Source organism: Loxodonta africana, chromosome 3 (assembly GCF_030014295.1).
Source record: "Loxodonta africana isolate mLoxAfr1 chromosome 3, mLoxAfr1.hap2, whole genome shotgun sequence".
In the NCBI taxonomy this organism is placed as follows: domain Eukaryota; kingdom Metazoa; phylum Chordata; class Mammalia; order Proboscidea; family Elephantidae; genus Loxodonta; species Loxodonta africana.
Window position 1 is genome coordinate 102,940,886 of NC_087344.1, and position 27,504 is coordinate 102,968,389.

At 35.7% G+C, this 27,504-nt stretch overlaps 1 protein-coding gene across 4 annotated transcripts in view; it reads left to right on the forward strand.

Annotated features, from left to right (window-relative positions):
• The window catches only part of ATG4C (autophagy related 4C cysteine peptidase), an 87,251-nt gene that overhangs the window by 23,326 nt on the left and 36,421 nt on the right, over nucleotides 1-27,504 (forward strand). The window contains exons 2-9 of one of the 4 annotated variants that reach the window (XM_064282074.1): nucleotides 4,736-4,863; nucleotides 5,601-5,731; nucleotides 6,584-6,663; nucleotides 8,296-8,439; nucleotides 13,826-13,909; nucleotides 19,098-19,331; nucleotides 21,527-21,857; nucleotides 23,818-23,888. In XM_064282074.1, the coding sequence (XP_064138144.1) occupies nucleotides 8,364-8,439; nucleotides 13,826-13,909; nucleotides 19,098-19,331; nucleotides 21,527-21,857; nucleotides 23,818-23,888 (796 nt within the window). In that variant the 5' untranslated portion in view covers nucleotides 4,736-4,863; nucleotides 5,601-5,731; nucleotides 6,584-6,663; nucleotides 8,296-8,363. The remainder of the gene's footprint in view (nucleotides 1-4,735; nucleotides 4,864-5,600; nucleotides 5,732-6,583; nucleotides 6,664-8,295; nucleotides 8,440-13,825; nucleotides 13,910-19,097; nucleotides 19,332-21,526; nucleotides 21,858-23,817; nucleotides 23,889-27,504) is intronic. The other 3 variants (XM_064282073.1, XM_064282075.1, XM_003411046.4) reach the window with 3 other exon arrangements.

Sequence of the window (27,504 nt, forward strand, 5' to 3'; positions counted from 1 at the left end):
ATATTGTCTTTTTCTCGTATTCATTGTTGTTGATTTTTTTTCTGCTGAATATCTATTTTTTTCTTGTATTTTATTTTGGTGAGTAGGGATAGTTAGTCTCTTTTATGGTTACCTTAATATTTACCCCTATTTTTCTAAGTTTAAACCTAACTTTTATTTCTTTGTATCGCCGTATCTTTCTCTCCGTATGAAAGATCCATGACTACATTTCGTAGTCCCTCTGTATTGTTTTAATGTGGTCTTATTTTACAAAATGACATCACTGTTTTCCATTTAAAAAAATTTTTTTTTTTTAAATCTTGATTTATTTTTTTGATTTCCCTTTCTGGATTGACATTTGGTTGCCCTGTCCAGGGTTCTAGTCTTAGGTTGATACCCGATGTTATTGATTTTCTAACCAAAGAGCTCCCTTTATTTTTTTTTGTAGTTTTGGTTTGATTTTTATGAATCCTCTAAACTTGTGTTTATCTGGAAATATCCTAATTTCACCTTCATATTTGAGAGACAGTTTTGCTGGTTATATGATTCTTGGCTGGCAGTTTTTTTCCTTTGATGCTTTATATAAGTCATCTCATTGCCTTCTTGCCTCCATGGTTTCTGCCAAGTAGTCCGAGCTTATTCTTACTGACTTTCCTTTGTAGGTGAGTTTTCGTTTATCCCTAGCTGCTCTTAAAATTCTCTCTTTATCTTTGGTTTTGGCAAGTTTGATTATAATATGTCTTAGTGACTTTTCTTTTAAAATCTACCTTATGTGGAGTTCGGTGAGCGTCTTGGGTACATACCTTCTCATCTTTCACGATATCAGGGCAGTTTTCTGCCAACAAATCCTGAACAATTCTCTCTGTATTTTCTGTTATCCCTCCCTGTTCTGGTACTCCAGTCACTTGAAGGTTATTTCTCTTGATAGAGTCCCACATGATTCTTAAGGTTTCTTCATTTTTTTAACTCTTTTATCTGATTTTTCTTCAGATATATTGGTGCCAAGTGCTTTATCTTCAAGGTCACCAATTCTGCCTTCTACTTTCTTGATTCTGCTCCTCTGACTTTGTATTGAGTTGTCTAATTCTTTAATTTTGTAGTTAATCTTCTGAATTTCTGATTGATATCTCTCTATGGATTCTTGCAGCTTATTAAATTTTTCATTATGTTCTTGAAGAACTTTTTAAATTTCTTTAACTGTTTTATCTGTGTGTTCCTTGGCTTGTTCTGCATATTGCCTGATCTCCTTCCTTATGTCTTGAAGAGTTCGGTATATTAATCTTTTGAATTCTGTACCCAGTAATTCCAGGAAGTCACCTTCATTGAAAAGATCCTTTGATTCTGTGTTTTGAAAGCTTGTTGAAGTGATAATGGTCTGTTTCTTTATATGGTTTGGTATTGACTGTTGTCTCTTGTTGTATTAGTTTATTTTTTGTTTGCTTACTGTATCCTAGTTTCTTGCTCTGTTTTGCTTTAATATGCTCAGATGTGTTGCTTGAGTGAGCTAGCTTGATTATCTTTGCCTTTGGGGCTCTGATGTCCTGTCACTAGATGGCTAGAGCTGTTATCAGGTATATGAGCTTATGAGTCCATTTACTTTTCTTGTGTGGATTTCACTCAGGTGTCCAGGTAGCTGGTCATCAAGTGTGTGGTACAGGCTCTGTTCTTAGAGGGGCAGGGGTATTTGGTGTAGGTACTCATATCTGGTTGCAACAGGGGGTCACACTCTGAACAAGGCGGTGGTCTGAGCACCATCCCCCAGGTGTCTCTGAGGAAAGCGCATCCCTGTTCCCTAGAGCGTACAGGTGGGTGAGTCCTGCAGACGGACCATGGGCACCCGGTGCTTTTGGTTGTAAGGACTGGGAGGTATCAGTTATCCTTGGACCCCGTCACGGGTCGCTGGGTGACCTGAGTGGAGCCACCAGTCCTTAGGCCCCTCATGTGGGTAGGTGAGGACCCTGTTTAATAGGCAAAGCTGTGTGAAATATCAAACACCCACCTCTCCACCACACAGCTTAAACAGTCACAGTCTCGCAGTCTGCTAGCAAGGGCCTATTCTCCTGGAATATTCTCCTAGCCTTTGGAGGTCCATGCAGAGGGGAAGAGTATTCAAAGTCCATGGACCGTTTATGCCTGGACAAGAGCTGCTTCTGCCCTGAGCTCCCCAGGTTAGTGGAGCTGGCAAATTATCTTTTCCCTGTGTTGTGAATTTCGGGAGCATGGCTCAGGGTGCTCAAACGGGCGTATCTCAGACCCAGGGAAATCAATAGCCACTGAAGCCTGCTTGAGAGCAGGGGACACCATAAAACAAATGCAAGTACTTAGCATTTGCTGAGAGCTCCGGTTTTCTCTGGTTCCGGAGATGTGAGTAGGCTGTGTGGCTGACTGCTTCTCCCTAAGAAAACTGCGGTGGAACGCTACCACCAGCCTGCCACAGCCACTTCAGGAATAGTGCCTAAAGGATCCCAGCGATTGAGGTCTGGCAACTCCTCTCCGCTTCTGAGCTGTCTCTCTCTTTCCCCTGCCACTCTGTTTTCTAGTCTGTTTTCTAACTTTGCTTTTGATGTTCAGGGCTCCTAGCTTGTCATAAATATAATCATTTCACTTGATTTTTTGGGTCTGTGTTGTAAGAGAGCTCGCTGGAAGCATCTGCCTATTCCACCATCTTGGTCTCGCCTCAGCATTTTAATTTTTATCAATAGGCTGTTTAAGAATTTTGTAATAGGATGTCTTTTCTGTAGATTTCTTAGTCTAGCAGTTTGGGTTGTATGGTTAGAGTTAACATAACCTAGGCATGTTTGTAATTTTGTTTACTCAGTTTTTCATTTGAACAAAAATTAGTTATGAATAATTTGTTATTATTCTAAAAAAGGCTCAATGTAAGTAATTAATAAATAATTTAATGGTAAGACAAGTAAGAAGAAGAACGTAAAAATAGAGGTTTCATATCTGAAACTTTTAACTTTTTTTTAACATTGCCGACTTCTAAACATTGTTTTATGTGTGTGTGTAGGTATGTGTGTGGGCACAGGCGTATTCATTCCTAAATCGTATTCGTGTTCTCTTTTTTCCACTCTGTGTCCTGGATTTTTTTTTTAATGATAAAATATAGATCTATACTATCTTAATATGTATATGCCATAATTTAGTCATTAACAGATATTTTTGTGTCTGTTATATGTCAATGTGATTGTTGTTGTTAGGTGCCATTGAGTTGGTTCAGTCTCATAGCAACCCTATATACAATAGAATGAAATATTGCTTTATTTTTTTAATTGCTTGCCCTATTTTCCTTATTAATTTGTAAGAGCTCTTTGTGTAGTAGGGAAATTAACCCTTTGTCTATAGAATACATACTGAATTTTTTCACTAGTTGTTGGATTGTAACTCAACCTTGTTTTGCTCTCTTCTTTCTGTATAGAAGTTTTCCTTTTCATGTAATCACGGTTTTTTCCCCCAAATTCTGGTTTTGCTTCATGTTTCCTGTTGCCATTGAGTTGATTCCCAGTCATGGAGACCCCATGTATTACAGAGAATTGAACTGTGTAGGGCTTTCTTGGCTGTAAATCTTTACGGAAGCTGATTACCAGGCCTTTCTCTTATGGTGCCATTGTGTAGGTTTGAACTGCCAGCCTTTCATTTAGTAGCTGAGAGTAACCATTTGTGCCACTCAGGGGCCTCTGCATTATACTTAGATAGGCCTTGTCTACCCCAAGATTGTTTTAAAAATATTTAATCTGTGCTTCCTTGGTGTGTGTATGTGTTTGCATTTAAGTCTTTGTCCAAAATTCGTAATATGTGAGATAGTCATCCAGCTTTATTTTTCAAACTGGCAAGCTTATTCTAGCACTATTTATTGAATTAGCCATCTTTTCTCACTGATACGAAGTATCTCTCATGTCAGGTGCTAAATTCTCAAATATGCTTGGGTTTATTTCTGTACTCCCTATTATGTTTTATTCAGTGTCATCCTGCCTAATAAGAGTAGTAAATTTACAAAGTATTAAACTTTTAATTATGTAGTTTTATAATGTGTTTTAATAGGCAGTAAGACAAATCATTACCTCATTAGGAATTTTTGGTTATTCCGTTTTGAAGGATTATAATTTTATAATATTTCCGACATGGTTTAAGGGATCACTTTTCAAAAACTTCTCTGGTTGCACTAAACTTAAGTTTTTTAGACAACAGTCATTTAAATTTTTGTCAGAGAAGTAAAGTGTGTTTCAGTGTTTATGGAAGATTGCATTTCAGTTTCAATCATATCAGAAGTAATGATATGAATTATTAAATTAGCAACAGCCCATCTTTAGCTTGATCTTATGATAATTTTATTTTCACCTACTGTATATAACAATGATAATTTCTTCCAGACTGGTCAATGACATGTTCCAAAAACTTCTGGAAATTTTGGGGATAAAGTTATTCTGAGTAAATAGTCTAAGTAGGAGGAGTTTCAAGTAAAAATAACAATAAAGGAACGACTCAGTGATTTATTCTACTCTAAATCCCTTGAGCTCAGAATGCTTGTCTCATTAATTTCTGCATCTGTCATAACATATCACCTTGCTTATTTATTTATTTGGAGTTCCTGGGTGGTGCAAATGGTTAAGCACTTGACCACTAACCAAAAGATTGATATAGTTCGAATCCACTCAGAGGCACGTTTATTTAGGAGTCAGTATCTAAGCACGATCTTTCTCTGTACAAAATGTGTAATTGCTCACTGTCTTCATTTTTCTCCGTGTACTTTAAGGACATCATGACTTCCATTCTCTTGCTAAGGACTATCCAGAGTGTCACCTAGTGACTGGTGTTAGAAACTGTCTGAACCAAAGTCTTCCCTGTGACCTGCTTTCTTTCTGAATGAGGAAAACAATACAGGCATGTACATTCTCTAATTTTCAAAATTTTGGATTTAGAAGATTCAAGGTTGGTAGCTTTCTTTTTAAAAGTTGTAGTAAAATATAGATAACATTTGCCAGTTCAACCATTACCTCATGGTAATAAGGTAGTCCAAAAGTGAGGGTAAGCAGGAACACATTCTAGATAGAGGGAACAGCACAAGCAAAGGCATGGATGTATCAGATAGCATTTCAAGATCCAGAAGCTGTAGTATTAAAAATGACTTCAGCATATGGTACGTGTGAGGCAGGGGCAAGAGAGGAAGCTGAGTAAGTGGGCAGAGGAAGTCATTTCATGAAGGGCCTTAAATGTCATCCTCAAGTACCAGGCAGTGTGTCAAGTGCTGTGGGTGCAAATGTGAACAAGGCAAAGTCCATGTCCTTGGGGAGCATGCTTATTGCTCTAATTCTCATTTGTGCACCAACAATTCTCAAATTAATATCTTTAGCTCAGACATTTTTTGAACTCCAGATCTGCATATCTAGTTGCCTAGTGGACATCTCTAGAATATATCTAGACTATAAGCTCTGTGAGCCAGTATTTCACTGCCTTTGCTCTTTGCTATATACATAGTACCTAAAACAGTGCCTGGCAGTAATTTGTTGAATGATTAAATGAATGAGTGATTCTGTACTTGGATTTTTCAAAGGTATCTTATTTCACATTTCTGATCTTTTCCCCCTACCCTGCCCCTCTCCTGATGTTCTCTATTTCAGGATTGTTGTTAGGTGCTGTTGAGTCGATTCCAACTTATAGTGACCCTATGTACAACCGAACGAAACACTGCCTGGTCCTCCGCCACCCTCACAATCATTGTTACGCTTGAGCCCATTGTTGCAGCCACTGTGTGAGTCCATTTCCTTGAGGTCCTTCCTCTTCGTCTTTTTCGATGACCCTCTATTTCACCAAGTATGATGTCCTTCTCCAGGGTCTGGTCCTTCTTGATAATTCCAAAATATATGAGATGAATGCTCTCCGTCCTTGCTTCTAAGAAGCATTCTAGCTGTACTTCTTCCAAGGCAGATTTATTTGTTCTTCTGGCAGTTGCTGGTATATTCAGTATTCTTCGCCAACACTGCAATTCAAAGGCATCAGTTCTTCTGTCTTCCTTATTCATTGTCCAACTTTCACATGCATATGAGGTGATTGAAAATACCATAGCTTGGGTCAGGTACAGCTTAGCCCTCAAAGTGACATCTTTGCTTTTTTTTAACACTTTAAAGAGTTCTTTTGTAGCAGATTTGCCTAATGCAGTACGTCATTTGATTTCTTGACTGCTGCTTCCTTGGGTGTTGATTATGGATCCAAGTAAAATGAAACCCTTGACAACTTCAATATTTTCTCCATTTGTCATGGTGTCGCTTATTGGTCCAGTTGTGAGGATTTTTGTTTTCTTTTATGCTGAGGTGTAATCCACACTGAAGGCTAAAGTCTTTGATCTTCATCAGTAAGTGTTTCAAATCATTTTGCTTTCAGCAAGCAAGGTTGTGTTATCTGTATATCGAAAGTTGTCAGTGAGTCTTCCTTTGATTCTGATGCCACGTTCTTCTTACAGTCCACCTTCTTGGATTATTTGCTCAGCATACAGATTGAATAAGTATGGTAAAAGGATATAGCCTTGATGCACACCCTTCCTAATTTTAGACCACACAGTAGTCCCTTGTTCTGCTTTAATAACTGCCACTTGGTCTATACATAGGTTCCGCCTGAGCAATTCCCATTCTTCACAATGTTATGATCCACAGAGTGGAGTGCCTTTCCATAGTCAATAAAACACAGGTAAATATCTTTCTGGTGTTCTCTGATTTCAGCTGGGGTCTGTCCATCCGACAGTAGCAGTGATATCCCTGGGTCCACGTCCTCTGCTGAACCTGGCTTGAATTTCTGGCAATTCTCTGTTGACATATTGCTGTGGCCATTTTGAATTATCTTCAACTCCATGATAAACTCCATCCCTTTTCCTCACCTTCCACATCCATTTCATCACCAAAGACTTAGTTGAATTTTCTACATGTCTCTTCAAGTGTCCATCTCTCTCTCCATTGCTCTACTTTATTATTATCTGTCTTCTAGCCCTGGACAATAGTAGTAAACTGTCACCATCTAATCTTGTCAGTTTTCAGTCTATCCTCTATGCTGTTATTGGAGTAAAACAAATATGCAAAAAATAAAACAGCAACAACAAAAAAAGTACCATCGAAAACAGCTTCTGATATTCCTGTTTTAAACTGGTTGCTCTTGAGATAAAGAACAGAATTCTTAACGTGGTCTACAAGGCCTTGTGTACCTGAGTCCCTGTCTTAACCACGTTTTTTTTTTTTTTTTTTTAATTTGGCTTTCTGTGCTCTAGTCATGTTGGCTTTTTCAGTTCTTCCAATATACCATGCTTTTTCCTGCCTCAAAACTATAATGTCTAACTAGTAGCTTTAAGCTTTTAATGATTACATGTTATAAAATGGAATGTCTGTTGTTAGAGAAATGATTGTATCAGTACTTTTGAGTAGATGTTTATAACTCTAAGAGGGTGATGTTCTGTGCAGCATTATTTTCCTGAAAAGTAAACTGTCTGTGAATTATTGCAAATAAACGTAAGCACTTTAAGTTACAATTGGTTGTTCTTTCAGACTACATCACATACCTCAATTTTTCTTCAAGTCAGATATAGAACAAATACTTATGAGCCACATTTATTCTTATTTTGAAGTAAGAAAACATTTGCTGTTGTAAATTTAAGCCAGTTTGTTTTCTAAAAAAGATGCTGTAGTATTTGAGACAAAAGTAAGAAATACTTTAATTTTTAAAAAAACAAAACCATTTAGACTATATAAAAGTAGTTATTTCATTAATATAAGTGAAAGCCTCTGTTCTAAAGATAGTGTTTTAAAATATGATTTCAAATAGCTTTCTGTAATTACAAATAAAACAAAATCTTGGGTATCGTCATCAGCCCCCAAGCTGGGCTGTGTTTCTAAATTGATTTATTGTATGTATTTAATTGTGAGCAACTGGGGGAGATTATTGTTTGGTTTTGTGTGATAATTTTATTGCTGTGTATTTGGTATAGAATGTTTTTTATAGTTAAAATACTTACAGGACATACTATAAAACCAAAAAAACCCACTGCCATCCAGTCGATTCTGACTCATAGTGACCCTACAGGACAGAGTAGAACTGCCCCATAGAGTTTCCAAGGAGCACCTGGCAGATTTGAACTGCTGACCTCTTGGTTAGCAGCTGTAGCGCTAAATCACTACGCCACCAGGGTTTCCAGACATACTATACTCTTCTGTAAAATGAGAATTCGTTTGTTCATCTTCAAATTGTATCTAATCACTTAAAGGAACTTTAGCCAGGAATAGCACCATGTAATATGTACTCACCACTTAAACAAAAAATTTTTTTTTCTTTCAGTCTGTACGGAAGACTAAACTCTATAGAAGAATGCAACCAAGTGATGGCTTTTTCTTTAGAATTTGAATATGGAAGCTACGGGAACAGATGACGTTGACAAGCTAAAAACTAAATTTATATCTGCTTGGAACAACATGAAGTATAGTAAGTATGACGATTTAAAAACTGTATAAATCAGAAGAAATCTTTGAAACTACTATCTCCCTTATTAAATTACTGACAAATTGCTTGAGGTTCCCTTTGGATACAATATTTCTGTAAGTATTATGATATACTTAAAAAGGAGGTAGAGATGGCATAGTACTTAACAGTTAAAAGGCACTGGGCCTTACTTTCTTGAAAAAGTCTTTTGTTTTTGCTCTTTTGGGGCATGACTTTATGAGGTATATAAATTTGATTTCCTTTTTTTTTTTTGTAATAAGTAAAGCATTCTTCTTCTAGATTTTTTTGATCTCCAGAAAATCATGATCATCTTTATTATTTCTGTGCTCTTTGGTTTGTCAGCATCTTTTAAAGCCTAATTTGTGATTTTCACATTGCTTACTTATTTGAACTCTAGGTTCTTTGTAAGATTCTGTGGTCTCCAGAGCTGGCTGTCAGTGAAACACCCCTTGTGTTGTCTCTTCTCCCATTGATCTGGGCTGGCCTGTGCTTCTCATTAACCAACAGCACAAGACAGAAGTGATGTTATGTCAATTTTAGACAACTTCTGTTTGCTCTGTTTTGGAGCTCTGAGCTGCCATGTAACCAACTAGTCTAGCTATCTTGCTAGAGAAACCACACGGAGAGGCCACATGAAGAGGAAAGGCCCTGAGACTACATAAGACAGAGGGACCCAGCCAACCTAGTGTTCCATTTAAAACTTTCCATCTGATTTCTACTACATTAGAGATTCCAAGCAAGTCCAGGAGAAGAACTGCCCAAATGAGCCTAGTCAATCCAAAGAACTGTGAAATTGAAAGAAAAGGTTGTTGTTTCAAATTATTAAGTTTGGGGTGGTTTGTTAAACAGAAATAGATAATTGAAACAGTCTCTAGTTTATCACTTAATTTTTTTTGTAATTGAAGTAAAATTTGCATACAATGAAATGAACAGATATTAAATATGCATTTTGACACATATATACACCAATGAAAGTAACAATCCAGTCAATATATAGAACATTTCCATCACCTCAGAAAGTTTACTCATGCTTCCTTCTGGTCAGTTACTACCTTCATAGGCATTCACTGTTCTGAGTCAGTTTATTTAATGACCAATCTGCCAGCTGTTCAATTTGTCAAATATACTTGCATTTCTCAAACTATTTCCTTTTTTTTTCTTTTGTGATTTAGATGAAGGTTTACAGAGCAGGTTAGTTTCTCATTAAACAATTAATACACATCTTGTTTTGTGACATTGATTGTCAACCCCACAACGTGTCAACATTCTCCCCTTCTGGACCTTGGGTTCCTCATTTCCATTTGTCCATCTTTCCTGTCCCCTCCTGCCTTCTCGTCCTTGCCCCTGGGCTGGTGCGGTCATTTAGTCTTGTATACGTGGTTGAGCTACATCAAACTATTCTATTTAATTCACTTTCATTTAGAAATCCTAACATTTAATATGTCATGTTTCCACCTCCCTGATGCTATAAGTAGAGATTGGGAGATGAAGTGAAAGAGATTGAAGAACAGAATAAAAATATACTCTTGAATATGAAGAATTCTTGCAAATATATTTTTTTCAATATGTATAAGAGGAACATGTTTGTGAGAATACTTCTTATTCATGGCTCTTTCCTATACCCCAGACTCGGTTACCTTGTGGCTCTATAGTTGTTATGTCCATTTTTCCTTCTCCTCCTCTCAGTGTCCTGGTTCAGTTCAGTGAACTGGGGCAGAGAAAATGTTCATTTCTTATAATCCTTTTATAAGGATAAAATGAAAACTGGTCAACTAAAACTAAATAATTAAAAGGAACAAGTTATTTTATAGTTTTGTCATCTGGCACATTGGTCTGATTTAACTCAGTCATGCCCACGTAAAAAGAGAAATGGCTGAGCCTTAGGAGATACCCTGAGTCTTCATAGGTACCTACCTTTATGAAGTATTAAAGAACTCAGCCTATCATGAGGGGTTGGGCCCTGCCAGGTTCTGCAGTAAAAGAGAATGTACACCACATGAATGTTGGTTAAACTTTAAAACATTGCAATGCTGTGTTCTTGTAAAATGTGAACTTCTGCAGCGTGTTAGGCTCTGACCAATCATATTCATACCTTTTCTAGAGAAAGGGCTGGTAAGAGACAAAGGCAGAGAGTAAAATCATAGAGAGAAAGGGAGAAGTTCTTCTTCTAAGTTGTCACATTTTATTTGTGTTTGCTCTTATTGAGTTCTTAGAGTTGGCTTTGGAAATACTGCCTTTTCAGGGGAAGGGGTTGTTGCCGTTTTGGGGATTGGAATCATTCCAGTGGGGACTAATAATATTTTTAAGAGATAATATATGCAAAGCTCATGATCTAGTTTTTGGTACACAATAGATGGTCAGTAAATACTAATTCTTCATTGGAGTTCAGGAAAGAGAAAGTCAGGCAAGAAAAGGAAAAGTGTCATAGAAGAACATGTTTGAGCATGAAGAGAAGGTAGGATTTAGATGAGCAGGCTTTGGGGAGGACATTTTAGTCAGGATAGCATGAGCCAAATGGCAAAGCCCGTTTTGAGTGTAGGTGAAGAGTAGTGGGAAATATGACTGTAAAGGTAATTTGTATCATATTGTGGAAGTTTTTAGTATGACTGAGAAAGTCATAAATTTAAGTATTGAGTAATTGAGGATGGTTTTTGAGCAAAAGAGTTACCAGATCAAAGCTGAGCCATAGGGAGATTTATTTGGCAATGATATGTACCCTGGCGGGGCAATGATTAAGCACTCAGCTGCTAACCCACCAGCCTCTCTTCAGGAGAAAAGACCTGGTGATTTGCTCCTGTAAAGATTACAGCCTTGCAAAGCCCCATAGGGGCAGTTCTGCTCTGTCATAGAGGGTCGCTGTGAACCAGAATTGACTCGAAGGCACACAACAATGTGGCAGGTATTAGAATGGGAAGAGACTGATGGCAGAGAGTGTTGCAGTACTCCAGGTAAAGCTTAATGAAGACCTAATTAGTGTATTTCACTTTCGATTTTTTTTCTTTCATCACCAAGTTCAGATACTTGCCTCATCTTTATTATAAATGCATATCTGTATTATGTGTATCATTTTTTAAGGAACATTTTCATCAAAATCACCCTCTTTAAATTTTATAATAACCATTAAATAAAATGGCAGATGGTCTCATTAAGACTAGACCCAAACCTATCGACTCTCTATTTCAAATTCTTTCTCTTTCTACGTGCTTGCATTTTAGGAGCTGTTTTTAAGTGTACCATTAATGGTCAGGAATTTAATATACTTGGGGATATTCAGGAATGTAACGAACAAGTGCTTTTTCTCAGGAAATTCAGAACTTTATTTTGAGGGCTACGCAGTGTTTGAGAGCTCAGGCTGCTAAGCAGAAGGTCAGCAGTTCAAATCTCCCAGCTGCTCCTTGGAAACCCTATGGGGCAGTTCTACTCTGTCCTGTAGGGTTGCTGTGGGTAGGAGTTGACTCAATGACAATAAGTTTGGTTTTGGGTTTTGATATTGAGAGTGAGGACAATGGTGGTTCAGTGGCAGGATTCTCACCTTACATTCTGGAAACCTGGGTTCAATTCCCAGCCAATGTGCGTCATGTGCAGCCACCACCTGTCCATCAATGGAGGCTTTCTATGATGCTCAACAGGTTTCAGGCTAAGACAGATATTATGGATTGAATTGTGTCCCCCCAAAACGTGTGTCAACTTGGCTAGTCCATGATTCCCAGTATTCTGTGATTGTCTACCATTTTGTTACCTGATGTGATTTTTCCTGTGTTGTAAATCCTACCTCCATGATGTTAATGAGGCAGGATTAGAGGCAGTTATGTTAATATGGAGGAATCAATCTACAAGATTAGATTGTGTCTTAAATCAATCTCTTTTGAGATATAAAAGAAAACCAAGTGGAGGGACATGGGGACCGCATACCACCAAGAAAGCAGGCCTAGGAGCACAGCATGTCCTTTGGACCTCGGGTTTCTGTGCCTGAGAAGCTCGGAGACCAAGGGAAGATTGATGACAAGGACCTTCCTTCAGAGCTGTCAGAGAGAAAGCCTTCCCCTGGAGCTGGTGCCCTGAATTCGGACTTGTAGCCTACTGGACTGTGAGAGATTTCCCTTTGTTAAAGCCGTCCGCTTGTGATATTTCTGTTACAGCAGCACTTGATGACTAAGACAACAGACTAGGAAGAAAGACCTGACAACCTACTTCTGAAAACCAGCCAGTGAAAACCCTGTGAATCACAATGGCCTTATCCACAAATGATCATGGGGGTGGGGCAGGACTGGGCAGCATTTTGTTCTGTTGTGCATGGGGTGCAAGGAGGCAGAGCTGACTTGTTAACAGCTAACAACAACATATTCAGAGCATAATTGTTCTTATGAAAAGCCATAAGGATATTACTTTTTAGATGCTGAATGTTTAGTACAAAGAAAATTGGAAGAATTAAAAATTAGCAGCTTTATATACTACTTTCAGACATCCTCATTTGGCTGAAATGATGGGGTTATAATAGATTCTCCCAGGAATCTTCAGAGATCCACTTTTATCATAAACACTAGTCTACCGTGTGATTGTTTCCCTAAGTTACTTCATTGGGATATTCAAATACAGGTAGTCCCTAACTTAGCACAGGTTTCCATTCCGATGACTACTCAAGTTGTAAGTGGGTTCAAAGTCGAATACCTCATTTTTTAGAAGTTTTTATTGTCTTTGCCTTTTATTATTAGAGTATATATAAATCTGATCTTTATTTGTCTTTGGGAGTTGGGAACATTACATCTGAGAATGATAAACCAAAAAACCCATTGCCGTTGAGTCGATTCCAACTCATAGCGACCCTATTTAACATCAGCAAATTACATGATGCAATATTGTATGTATTACATATTACTAAAGGTAAGATGTACAAGAAAAAAAAAGATGACGATCATAAGTGCAGTTCTAATTCGAGTGGGTCATAAGTTGGGGACCACATGTACTTTAAACCTTTTTGTAATGATAAAATTATCTTAGATGGAAGGAAACACAAGTAAAATTGGTAACATTTTTTGCCCTTGGGAAAAGAGCTTGGTGTCAGGGAAACTGGGGTAGAAGTTTTGCCTTTTTGATGTCGTGCCATAAAAACATTGTGTCTTGTTTGAAAATAAAATAAAAAGTTTCTCTCCCAGGTTCTTTAAATTGATAGACTTTCTCTCCCAGGTTCTTAAATATATTTGAAAAACCAAAATGACCTTTATTTTCAGCTCATTTTCAGGTATTTTGAAACTTGTAAAAAATGCACATCCATAATTGATAATTGATGGTTTAAAACTAAAATGAAAGAAAATGCTAGAATTTTAGCCTTCAATATTTTAATTGCAAAAATTTTATTTTTTTCCTTTAGGTTGGGTGTTGAAAACAAAAACCTATTTTAGTAGAAATTCCCCTGTATTATTACTTGGAAAATGTTACCATTTTAAATATGAAGGTAAGTACTAAGTTTGTGAACCATTTAAAAATCTGTAGAAATTTACTGTGTAACTGTTTTCATTTTTAGGTTAATCACTTTTGGTATATTTCTTTTAAATACCTGTATTTTATGTAGCACATAATATACTGTCATATAGTTTGGATTTCTTGTGAACTTTCTGAAGATAAGGGTCATGTCATGTTTTTTTTATCCCTCATATTTTTGGGTTTATAGTTTGGGTGCTGAATAATTATTATTTGAATTGATAACTTACTTCCTCCTCTTCTGAGTTTTAGAATTGTTTAGGAAGAACTGGTGCCACTTGTTGTATAAATGTTTGGTAGAATTCCCCAGTGAAGCCATCTAATTCAGGACTTTTTTTTTTAGTTGGAAGGATTTTGATTACTTACTCAGTCTCTTTACTTGTTATGGATCTGTTGAGATTTTCTATTGAAGATTTTTTTCTCTTGAGTCAATTTAGGTAATTTATATGTTTCTAAGAATTTATCAGTTTCATCAAAGTTATCTAATTTTTGGCATGTAATTATTCATAGTATTCTCTCATGTTCCTTTTTATTTCTGAAGGGTCATTAGTAATGTCCCCACTTGAATTTCTAATTTCAGATATTTTGTCTTTTTCTTTGTTAGTCTAGCTAAGGTTTGTCCATTTTCTTAGACTTTTCAAAAAGTCAGTTATCTGGTTTCATTGATTCTGTATTGCTTATTCTCTGTGTCATTTATTTCTGCTCTAATCTTTGTTTTTTCTTCCTTCTGGTAGCTTGGGGCTTAATTTGCTCCTCTTTTTCTAGTTTTCCAAGTTGTAGAAGTTATTGATTTGAGTTTTTTTTTTTTTTTTAATTTCCCTCTGATCATTGCTTTCACAGCATTCCATAAGTTTTGGCATGTTGTGCTTGAAGACACATGACAGACACAGTCCTTACTCTCAAGGAACTTATAGTCTAGCAGATGAGAGATATTAAACAAATAATTGTAAACATAATTAATCCTATCGTGTTTATGATGAAATGGAAGTACAGGCCGCTATAAAATTATAGAAGGAGGCAAAATCAGAACGGATGCTGTTAGATACAAATAAACAGAAAGTCCATTTCAAAATGGCTTAAACAAAAGGGAGATTCACACACAGGCAGAAACCTTGAGGTGGAGTGGCCCTCAAAAAAAAACATTGCCGTTGAGATTGCCGTTGAGTTGATTCCTACTCATAACGACCCTGTAGAACAGAGTAGAACTGTCCCATGGGGTTTCCAGGCTATAAATCTTTATGGAAACAGACTGCCACATCATTCTCCCATGGAGCAGCTGAAGGGTTCGAACCACTGACCTTGTGGTTCGCAGCCAAGGACTTCTATCTATGTTCTATCCATGTTCCCACTTTGCCAATCTCAGGTTGTTGACCTTGTTACCTAACTCTTCTCGTAGTAACCGATATCTGCTTCAGTACCAAGATAGGAGATATGGCAGAATCCAGTGGGAGAAGGACATTTTCTTCCTTGTATTATTATTATTTTAATAATTTTTATTGTGCTTTAAGTGACAGTTTGCAAATCAAGTCAGTCTCTCACACAAAAACCCATATACACCTTGTTACATACTCCCAATTACTCTCCCACTAGTGAGACAGCCCACTCTTTCCTTGTATTATTTTTTTGGTTCCTTAAAATTTTTGAAATTATGAATTATTATTAATTATTCATACATAGAGGAGAAGATAAAAAAAATTTGTGTGAACCTAAGAAATACAACATTGAGTAATTAAAAAATCTCTGGGTGCTTATACCCGTTTGTATCCCTCCCTTATGCCAAAAAAAAAAAACCAAAATAAAAACAAACCTATGCTGAATTATCCCTAATTGTTTAGTGTTTCCTGTTCTTGACCTTTTTGTAAATGAGAAACAAACTATATTTTGCGTGTATGTCTTATGGCTTTTAAAAGTGTGTTTTTTAAGATTTGTCCATGTGGAGTATAGATTTTTACTAATGATACAGCATACTCCTCTCCGCCCTATATTCCCCGTGTCTATTCAACTAGCTCCTGTCCCCCTCTGCCTTCTCATCTCACCTCCAGACAGGAGCTGCCCACATAGTCTCATGTGTCTACTTGAGCCAAGAAGCTCACTTCTCACCAGTATCATTTTCTATCTTTTAGTCCAGTCCAATCCCTGTCTGAAGAGTTGGCTTCAGGAATGGTTCTAGTCTTGGGCTAACAGAGGGTCATTTAAGATATTTTAATGCTAAACTTTTTTCTTTGTGTATCATTATGAACTTATGGCTTTTCAAATTTACTGTATATAAGCCAACCTCAGTCAGTATTCTCCTTTTGATGCTCAAATTGTCTTGATTTTTGCCATTAGAATGTCACTCTAGATTGGAAGCCCCTGTATCCTTCCACAAGACTCCGTTAATCTTTGGAAACTTCCTTGCTTTCTTCTGTAACGAGGTGTTCTGGGCCCACTTTGTACTTTTTGGTTTCAGATATGAATTCAGCCATTTCCCAAGGAGGCCTGGTTCCTTTTAGCAGAAAAATAGTGTTAGAGGCCATAATTTGGGTGCTAGGGTACATTGCTCCTAGACCCATTTTAGTGGACAGAGCAAGAACAAATAAATACATATTTTTAGTGTTTGTCTTATAAAGGCATAATTTTATATTGATATTTCTAATTCAGTTCTAGCTGGATCATATCAAGACAAAACAAACAAACAAAAAACTATTGACTCAATTCCAACTCATAGTGACCCTATAGGACAGAGTAGAACTGCCCCATAGGTTTTCAAGGTCCTACTTAAATTCTTGATTCTTTAATTATATCTCTTTTTATATTATACAAAAATTTTTTAGTAGCTCTGTTTGTTCTGCTAAGGATTTCAGTTAAGTTACTTTAGCTAGAATCTCTTATTTGCTCTGTGTGGTATTTATCTGATGGATAGTTTTGTTTAGTTGTTTCAATTCCCTTTCAGTTTGAAGGCACTGGCATTCTGATATCTGACAGGCCTAAGTATTTTAGAAAGTAGTGTCTTTCAGCCACAGTGGTTTTATTTCATCACCTCCTGAGTGATCTGTAATGAATTAATTCATAATGATAAGTGAGTACACAATTCTTAAACTTGATTTCTGCCTGTTATTTAATTTCTAGTAATATTAGAATGTGTTTGCAAAAATTTAATTATTTTTAACTATGCTGAATCTGTCCTGCTCTTTCAAGATTTTCATCATGCTATCTTTTCTGAGTCACAAGCTCGTTTTATAAAAATTTCCCTTACCATATCATGCTTTACCTTTTTAAAAAAAAAAAAAAATACTGTGTTTTCAGCAAAGGTTTATATAGCAGTTTAGGCTCCCATTCAACAATTTCTACACAGATTGTTCAGTGACATTGGTTACATTCTTCACAGTACGTGAGCATTCTCATTATTTCTGCAGATATTTATTGTGTATCTGCTATGACTAAATGCTACTAGGTGCTGGAGATACAGGAGTAAAGAAGATTAAACATATTCCTTCTCCTCTAGAGCACTTGTAATCCGAGGAGGAGACAGATACAGATTAAAAAAAATTACATGGTTAATTAAATTCTTGACAAAGGAAAGTGAAAGAGTGGAACGGCGAAGGAAGGGGGAATATTATAATGAAAGGCCGATGAGAACACAGAGCTTATTAAATGCTAGCAGTTTTCCAGTAATATTGAGAGTAAATATTAAGAGGAGCCTAGATCTTAAGAGAAAAAAGAATTAATTACTTCTCCAAGGTAACAGATTAGGAACTATATGTTTGGAAGTCACAGAATGAGGTTTGAATGTTATCCACTATTGTATCAAATTTCAAACACATTGAGGTGTCTCTAAAGTGTAAATTTTGGGCATATTTGTAGTGCCCATGTTAAATTTCTAGACACTTTTATTTATAACTAAGTTTAGCTCTACATAGTATCTTGAGAAGTTCCTTGACAATGAGGACTTGACATTCATTCTGTTTATCATCGTTGAAACTAAATGCCGCAGTTTAGCTCCACTAAGCTGAATATGCAGTGAAACCTGTGAGAGCTGGAACTTGACGAGACTGCTTTGTTTTTCTGGGTCTTGCAAGTTTTCTGCCTTTGACAGAGCCCAGTCTTACCACTTGTCAATCACTTGTTTTAGTGGAAAATATTTGTGTTTTCTTTCTGACAGATTTCTGTATTACACAGGTTCCGGCTTTCACAGGTTTTACTGTATATGAGGTTGGATGATTGTAACTTTTTCAGGACGTGCTTGAAGGGGGGATAAGTGTAGAAAGGATGAGAAATAAAAGCACTAGAAAACTGCTTTTTTTTACCATCCTGCAGAAGGGCATTGAAATTTGACCTCCTGGGAACTTATAGTTGTAGGCAGATTTATCCACCCATTCACTCACCCACCCAAGCCAACCAACATTTATTAGAACCTACCTACTATGTGTTAGGTGCTGTGCTACATTGTAAAGAGGACTGACTTTCTGGGAGTAATCAAGGAATGGAAGTTCATTATGAGCACTAGTGTTTTGTAAATTATTGGGCAAACAGTGACTGTAGTTTTCACATGGATACTAGATTAGAGGAAATCAGTTTGGGAAGAGCCTTCAAAAATGATACATGGGGGTGGTAATTTTTGAAAAATTCTATTTGAACGTAAAAGGATAACTATATTTTAAGAATTTTATATTCTTATTTTTTAGCTTTGTTTTGGTTTTATAATTGGAGTATAAATATTCATGACAGTAAATATAGTGTGCATTTTTTTTAAAAAACTAGCTTATGTGATTATACACATTTTTACAAATTGACAAGTTACGATATGTTATTTGCAAATAGCAGTTTAGAGAGCTGTGATATCTATATCCTGAGACTAATGAGACTAAATAAATAAATAGAAGATACATTATCCTCTCATCAAAGAGTTGATTGTATACAGAATATAGGATATTATTATTAACAACAGTGTTACTGATAATACCTTATATTAGTTAGCTGTGGTGTTCAAAACATTTTAACGTTAATCTTCATAACAACCTGATTAGGCATAACAAGATTTATCTTCATTTTAAATCAGAAAAAAGGATTAGATAAATTGTGACATTTTAAATCTTAGGAGCAGTAATGATAATATAATTACTACCACTGATATTTCTTTGCTTGGTTATTTTTAGACTTAAGTTTATATTTTTATTTTATAGATGAAAATAAAATGTTACCTGCAATATCATCCTGTGCAATAGAAGACTGTGTAATTTCAGGAAATGTAGAAGAATTTCGTAAAGATTTTATTTCTAGAATATGGCTGACCTACAGGGAAGAATTTCCTCAAATAGAAGGCTCAGCTTTGACAACAGACTGTGGTTGGGGCTGTACATTGAGAACTGGCCAGATGCTGTTGGCTCAAGGACTCATACTGCATTTTCTTGGTAGAGGTAAATCTATCTATGTTGTTTTTGTTTTTATTTGAACTCCAGTTTTCAAACTGCATAAAGTTCCCTGAGGCTAATTTCTTGACTCCCTGATATTTTCTAAAGTTGTAACTAATCTAGTCTAGATATAACTTATGTGTAAAGCTTTCATGGTTCCCTTTTCAAAAATACAGATTAAACATACCTATTATTCTTGGTCAGCTCAATGAATTCAGTTTGGTAGCCTTTGGATTGTTGTTGTTATTTTTATTTCCTTTCCTTTGAACTCTAGATTATCTCCATTTCAGCAAATCTTGAGCAGGTCGATAGCAGTGACTTTGGGCAGATAACTAATGTTTTTATATTACTTAAATCTAATAAATTATTTTACACTACTTATTTATGCTGGTTTCTTTGTTTTCTCCCTATATATCAATAATACTTTAAAATTATTTTTGTCCTTGTAAATATAATATTTTTGTCTCTATAAATAAAATCAATTATATTAAATTCATTAGGCATATTCTTAATAAGGTCATTAAGCTTAGCCTTTTAGACTCAGAATGTCATCGATACCTAACTGTTATATATATACATTTTTTTTTAATGTGCCACCTTTCTTGCCATTTCTCTAGTCCATTTTTTATAATGTGTACATTTATAAAAGGATTTCAGATTATTATTTTAGGCTGTTGTATCTGATTAATACTGAATGTTATCAGAGGTTTCTTTTTTTTATTGTTAGACATTTTCCTTACAATGCATGGCACGTATTTAGTAGCTTTTCTATAGAGACTATTGTTGAACTTAGATAGAATGATATTCAAGTGTGGTGTGGATAATGCAAAGAAAAAGAATTTTTAATAAGTATTTTTCTAGGGTGGCTTATTCATAGTCTTGTATAGTCATGAACAAAGATTGGAATATTTTTCATAGTTCTGACTATGTAGGTGTCTGAATCTATGACTCCTTTTGTTAAAATTGTGTGTATATTTGAGGACTATCTTGTTATACACAGTGAAGTAATGACTGTAGTTGATTTTTTGGAGTCTTTGATCTTTCATGTCTTCTTTATTAACTTTTCATTTATTAGAGAATTGTTAATACTAAACAAACATTAAGTTATTCTGAAAGGGGTATATAAGAAAAAATATTTTGAAATGAAATTTTGAACTTATACAGTTAAATTTGTATTTTAATATATAATAAAAATAGGATCCATTTTTTTAAGCTATCCTCTTATGAATATTGTGACATTAATAAATATGCTTATTATGCCTTTGGGTAGTCAAGACTAGATGCCTGATGAGGAGTACTGGTAATGGAATGCAAGTCATTATTCTATTTCAGCACTCTCATAGGAAAGAAACAAGAACAACTTTCAGAATTGTCCGTTTGTACCTGTTACTATTTTTTCTTTCTCTTGTCGTGTATTTTTTATAATTTCCTGATTGTATGAAATATATTTCCATTTTAGAAATTTTGGAAGTCATGGAGCGGTCCAGAGAATAATATTACTACCCAGAAATAAAGATCAGTAATATATTGACATATTTTCTTTGCTGGTACCTTTGTTTTTTAAGCAGCTTTATTGAGAAATAATTTACATACCATAGTTTCATTTGTTTAAAGTGAACAGTTCAGTGGTGTTAGTATATTTACAGAGTTCTGCGGTCATTACGATAATATAATTTTAGAACATTTTTATCAACCCCAAAACAAACCTCATATCAACTTGCAGTCACTTTCGATATCCCCCTCCTTCCATAAAAACCCACTGCCATCCAGTCAATGTCGACCCATAGTCACCCTATAGGACAGAATATAACTGCCCCATAAAGTTTCCTAGGCTGTCATCTTTACAGAAGCAGATTGCCATATTTTTCTCCTTTCAGTTAGCATCCAAGCACTTAACCACTGTGCCCCCAGGGCTCCTTCATCCCTCAGTAACCAAAAACCAAAACCAAACCCATTGCCATCGAGTTGATTCCGACTCCTAATGACCCTATAGCATCCCTCCATTAAAAAAAAAAAAAAAATTTTTTTTTTTTTAATAGGCAACCATTAGTCTATTTCTGTCTCTATGGATTTACCTATTCCTGAGTTTGCTATTTTAGTAACCCATATATTTTAGTGAATTGCTACAAACTGATTTTAGTAGAATTGTTAAAATCTAACTCTTTACAAGATCTGAACACCTTGCTTTGAAACTACTATAGCTTGGACCTGGCCTGATGCTTTGAACATTGAAAATTCAGACTCTGAATCATGGACTTCTCACACGGTAAAAAAATTTACTGCATCATTTGAAGCATCGCTGTCAGGGGAAAGTGAACTCAAAACTCCATCAATTTCTTTGAAGAAAACGATTGGGAAATATTCTGATGATCATGAAATGCGAAATGAAATTTATCATAGGAAAATCGTCTCTTGGTTTGGTGATTCCCCCCTGGCCCTCTTTGGCTTACATCAACTAATAGAATATGGAAAGAAGGCGGGGAAAAAAGCTGGAGATTGGTACGGACCAGCTGTGGTTGCTCACATTTTAAGGTAACATTGTTTTAAAATCTTTCATTTTAGGACACAGGTCCTCAGGCTCAGAGATACTGAGTTTTGCAATGTGTATATTTAATTGGAACTTTTAAAATCTATCTATGAGAACGCTTATAGAGGCGCTTTTTCATTTGTTAATAGGGAAACAACAAAGAAATTTGAGCCTTGACATATTGTGGCTCTAGTTATATATGGTTTATCTGTTGACAACTTGTTTCTCTTGCTTATGGGTTCAGGTATCCAAGATCTCTTTCTAACCTAGGTTTTCTTTAGACTACCTTATTGGAATGTTCTAAAAACTAACAACTCTTTCAACCTTGGAACATGCATAACATTATAGTTTTCTTTTTTTTGAATAATGTAACCTGGGGGCTGTAATGTACTGATAGTGTAATGAAATGTCAAGAGCTAAAATTAATGTTTTCAGCATTTCTCTGCTTGCATCAAATTCTTCAGAATTGTAAATGTATGGGCCTATTAATAATATAATTATGTCATAGTAAAAATATAAGGTCTGTGACATTCAGGGTGGTTAGAAAAAAGCTGAAAGTTAAATTACACTGTACCTCAGCTTTTTATGTGCCATTTACTTGAATACTACTTAAGATTTTTTTAAAAATTGTCTAATGTATTATATGTTCCAGTGTTATCATAAACTGAATTATTAATATGGCATATAAGTATAGTATGTTACGATAAATTTATTCCATTTAGCTTCATATAAATTTCAAATTATAATAAAGCATTTGTGGATATGACCATGCTTTTATGTTTTTAGGCCAAATGCTTAGCGTTAAAAAGTATTTTCCTAATGTTATTAATTGGATTAATTGTTAATAATAATATCAAGTCCAACTTGGTATGACATTTATAAAAGTATAACCATAAAACATAGTTTCTACCCTTCAAGATAACTATGTTCTATACCCAAGGGCGGATTAACCGGTAAGCACGGTACACACAGGCTTACATTAAGGAAGGTATGCATGGGCTTCCTTGTGATTACTTCCTAATTTGTAATGAACAATTTCACATGTGTTTCACCACATCTTTGACTATACCCCAGAGGTCAGGAAGCTTTTTCTGTAAAGAGACAAATAGTATAAATAGTAAATATGTTAGACTTTTGTGGGTCTTATAAGGCTTCTGTTCCACATTTCTTCTTTGGTTTTACAACTGTAAAAAGACCATTCTTAGCTTGTAGACTGAACAAAAACAGGCCATGGGCTACGTACGAGCCATAGTTTGCTGATCCTTGTTCTATATTAGCACATTGAAACATGCACAATGAGATAGGTGAAGAGTTATAAAAATACAGTTAAAGTTTTTGTATTTCTGTAATTTGCATAATTTCCTTTTACAGATACTGTGATTTTTTTTCATATCATGTGAACCATTGAAAACATTGTATTCAGTTAAAAATACTTTTTAATTGTAATTTTATTTTTAGAGCTCTAAGACTTACATTAGGAAATTCATTTACTAGGTCATAGAAGATTTTAAAGAAGGAATAAAAGTTTTACTATTGTTTAAAGAAAAGAAACAAACTTTCAGAAGTGTACCAGAGGGCAAAGTATATAGTAGTTTACTCCTGGTCAGTAATAAAAGGGAATATAAAGCAAATTTGGAGTATATTGTGATATCACTGGTTAGAAAATGCTTAGATACAGCCAAATGAGTGATTGAGAGGAATCATTTTTTTTTGTTATAGCTTTATGCCCAACAATTTCTTACTTATTTTTTAAATTTTAATGTCCCTTGAGTAATTTTCTGTAATATTCAACTTTGAAAATTTTGACTTCTGATACCTCCTAGGCCATAGTTTTTGAAGTCAGACATTATAGATTAAGTAGGAAAGTCAGAAAATGATGGCTTTTCCCCCCTTAAGTTAAGTCTTTAGATACCAACTGGAATTGTTACTGAAGATTTTAAAAGATTATGTTTGTTTTTTCCTTAGAAAAGCAGTTGAAGAAGCAAGACACCCTGATTTACAAGGAATAACAATTTATGTTGCCCAAGATTGTACAGGTAAGGAATGTGTATAATTCTAATTTTTGCCTGTTTTGTTGAGCTTTACAGAATAATTGTCTTTCCAGTTATTTTGTAAATGATAATGAAGGTGAAGACCATGTTGTATATGTTTTTATTCCTACATAGCACCCTGCTTATATAAAGCACTTGTTAAATATTTGTTGATTGAATGCATAATGTGAATTATTAGTTGCGATATTAAAATTCTCTAAGAAGATGCCAGTGTTTAAAATGATTGCTTTAAAAAATATAGAAGGGAAAATTTAGCATAGGCATATAGTTTGCCAGATGGGACACACAGGAATCAAATTGACTATGTCTGTGGAAAGAGATGATGGAGAAGTTCAATATCATCAGTTAGTACAAGGTCAGGGGCCAGCTGTGGCACAGACAGACTATCAATTGCTCATACACAAGTTCAAGTTGAAGCTGAAGAAAATTAGAGCAAGTCCACAAGAGCCAAAATACATCCTTGAGTGTATCCCACCAGAATTTAGAGGCCATCTCAGGAATAGATTTAACACATTGAACACTAATGACCAAAGACCAGACGAGTTGTGGAATGACATCAAGGATACCATACATGAAGAAAGCAAGAGATCATTAAAAAGACAGAAGACCAAAAAAAGACCAAAATGAATGTCAGAAGAGACACTGAAACTTGCTCTTAAACGTAGAGTAGCTAAAGTGAATGGAAGAAATGGTGAAGTATAAGAGTTGAATAGAAGATTTCAAAGGGTGGCTTAAAAAGACAAAGAATTACAATGAAATGTGCAAAGACCTGGAGTAAGAAAACCAAAAGGGATGAATACGCTCAGCATTTCTCAAGCTGAAAGGACTGAAGAAAAAATTGAAACCTCAAGTTACAATATTGAGGGATTCTGTGGGGAAAATATTGAACGACGCAGAAAGAATCAAAAGAAGATGGATAGGAATACATTGTCACTGTACCAAAAAGAATTGGTTCACATTTACCCATGTCAGGAGGTACCTTGTGATTAAGAACTCATGGTATTAAGGAAGAAGTCCAAGCTGCACTGAAGGCATTGGTGAAAAACAAGGTTCCAGGAATTGATGGAATACCAATTGAAATGTTTCAACAAACAGATGCAGTGCTGGAGTGCTCACTAGTCTATGTCAAGAAATTTGGAAGATAGTTTCCTGGCCAGCTGAGTGAAAGAGATCTGATTTTATGCCCATTCCAAAGAAAGGTGATCCAACAGAATGTAGAAATTATCAAACAATATCGTTAATATCATTAATATCACACGCAATTAAAATTTTGCTGAAGAACATTCAGAAGTAGGTAACAGCAGTACATTGACAGGGAACTGCCAGAAGCCAGATTCAGAAGAGGATGTGGAACCAGGGATATCATTGTTGATATCAGATGGATCCTGGTTGAAAGCAAAGAACACCAGAAAGATGTTTACCTGTGTTTATTGACGATGCAAAGGCATTCGACTGTATGGATCATAACAAATTATAGGCAGCATTGCAGAGGATGGGAGTTCCAGAACAGTTAATTGTGCTCTTCAGGAACCTGTCCATAGACCCAGAGGCAGTATTTCGAACAGAACAAGGAGATACTGATGATTTAAAGTCAGGAAAGTTGTGTGTCAGTGTTGTATCCTTTCACCATACTTACTCAATTCCATATGCTGAGCAAATAGTCTGAGAAGCTGGACTTTATGAAGAAGAACAAACAGGGCATTAGGACTGGAGGAAGACTCATTAACAACCTGAAATACGCAGATGATACAACCTTGCTTGCTGAAAGTGAAGAGGACTTGAAGCACTTACTGATGAAAGTCAATGACTACAGCCCTCGGTATGGATTACACCTCAACATAAAGAACACAAAACAAAAATCCTCACAACTGGACCAGTAAACAACATCATGATAAATGGAGTACATATTGAAGTTGTCAAGGATTTTGTTTTACTTCGATCCACAATCAACACCCGTGGAAGCAGCAGTCAGGAAATCAAACAACGCATTGCATTGGGCAAATCTGCTGCAAAAGACCCCTTTAAAGTGTTGAAAAGCAAAGATGTCACTTGGAGGACTAAGGTGCGCCTCACCCAAGCCTAGTGTTTTCATCCACCTCATACGCATGCCAAAGCTGGACAGTGAATAAAGAAAATTGAAGAAGAACTGATGCCTTTGAATTGTGGTAGTGATGAAGAATATTGAATATACTATGGACTGCCAGATGGACAAACAAATTCGTCTGGAAGATGAACAACCAGAATGCTCCTTGAGAGTAGGGATGACAAGACTCGATCTCTTGTATTTTGGACATGTTATAAGAAGGGACCAGTCTCTGGAGAAGGACATCATGCTTGGTAAAGTAGAGAGTCAGTGAAAAAGAGGAAGACCCTCAATGAGATGGATTGACACAGTGGCTGCAATGATGAGCTTAAACATAGCAACTGTTGTGAGGATGGTGCAGGACTGGGCAGTGTTTTGGTCTGTTGTACATAGGGTCACTATGAGTCGAACCAACTTGATGGCATCTAACAACAATAACAACATATCCTTGAGCTCCATGTATAACAGATACTGTCTCGTTAATGAGTGTGCTTCAAGGAAGGAAAATTCTCAACTTACTTTAGGAGGAACTGCACATGTTTTTCTTAGTGCTTCAGCAAATCGCCTGATGTGTTCAATGTACATCGGAGAGCTGGCGTCCTTCTGGTTTTTACTTTCCTTTATTGTGTCGGGTCTTCTGTTTAATGACCAGTAGCTATAGTAATTTTGAAACTTTGTTGGGGATAAAATTGAGACTTTAATTTCATAATAAAATAAGAGCATCTTTAAAATAAGCTCTTCAAAATATTCCTCAATCGTGTTTAATATAAGGGTGTCAACAAAATGCTAACGTTAGTCTGATATTGACTAGTGTTCGTATTGTGGAAAGAGTGATTAACAAATTCACGTGCATTTTTGTTTTACCTTTTGTTAAGGTTAATTTCTTCTCTAAGAAAGGTTGACAACCTTGATTGTAGCCATATAATAATGAAAGTTACACATTTTCAGATGAGTATATGTGTTTTGCAGGTACTATATATTTTGTTCTTAAGGTAGAAGATCTTGCAAATAAAATTTGCTGTCTTAGGAGTTCTTATTAAGCCTACGGATGTGCTTAAACAATTAATTATTAAATGTATTTATGAATTTGCCTTCTGTGCTGCTTTTAGTAACATCAATCAGCCTTCCTCTTCAGTTGCTACATGGGGTTACCTAATTGACCAATACACAGCACAGAGTTCCTTATTATATTAGTGGTTTGTGTAAATTTGAAGTCATTCTTAAAGTTTTTACCATCGTTGTCCAAGAATCCTAAAGAGAGAGTTTATGGTAGTAGTGTGTTTTGATCGATTGTGGGTTTAAGAATTAGGTGGAGCCAGATTCCATCTGCAATCTTTTTTTTCCCTCTGCCTGCATTGGTGTTTCTAAAGGTTCCATTTTCCATTCAATTTCCCTTTATTCTGTGTTCACTTTTTTTGGTAGTTGCAACTATTAACATGACTTTAAGTAATTAGGACTGTTTTTTTAGTATATGCTAGAACTTTTAAAACATCATTTCTAGTCTTGCCTCAGGTAGTA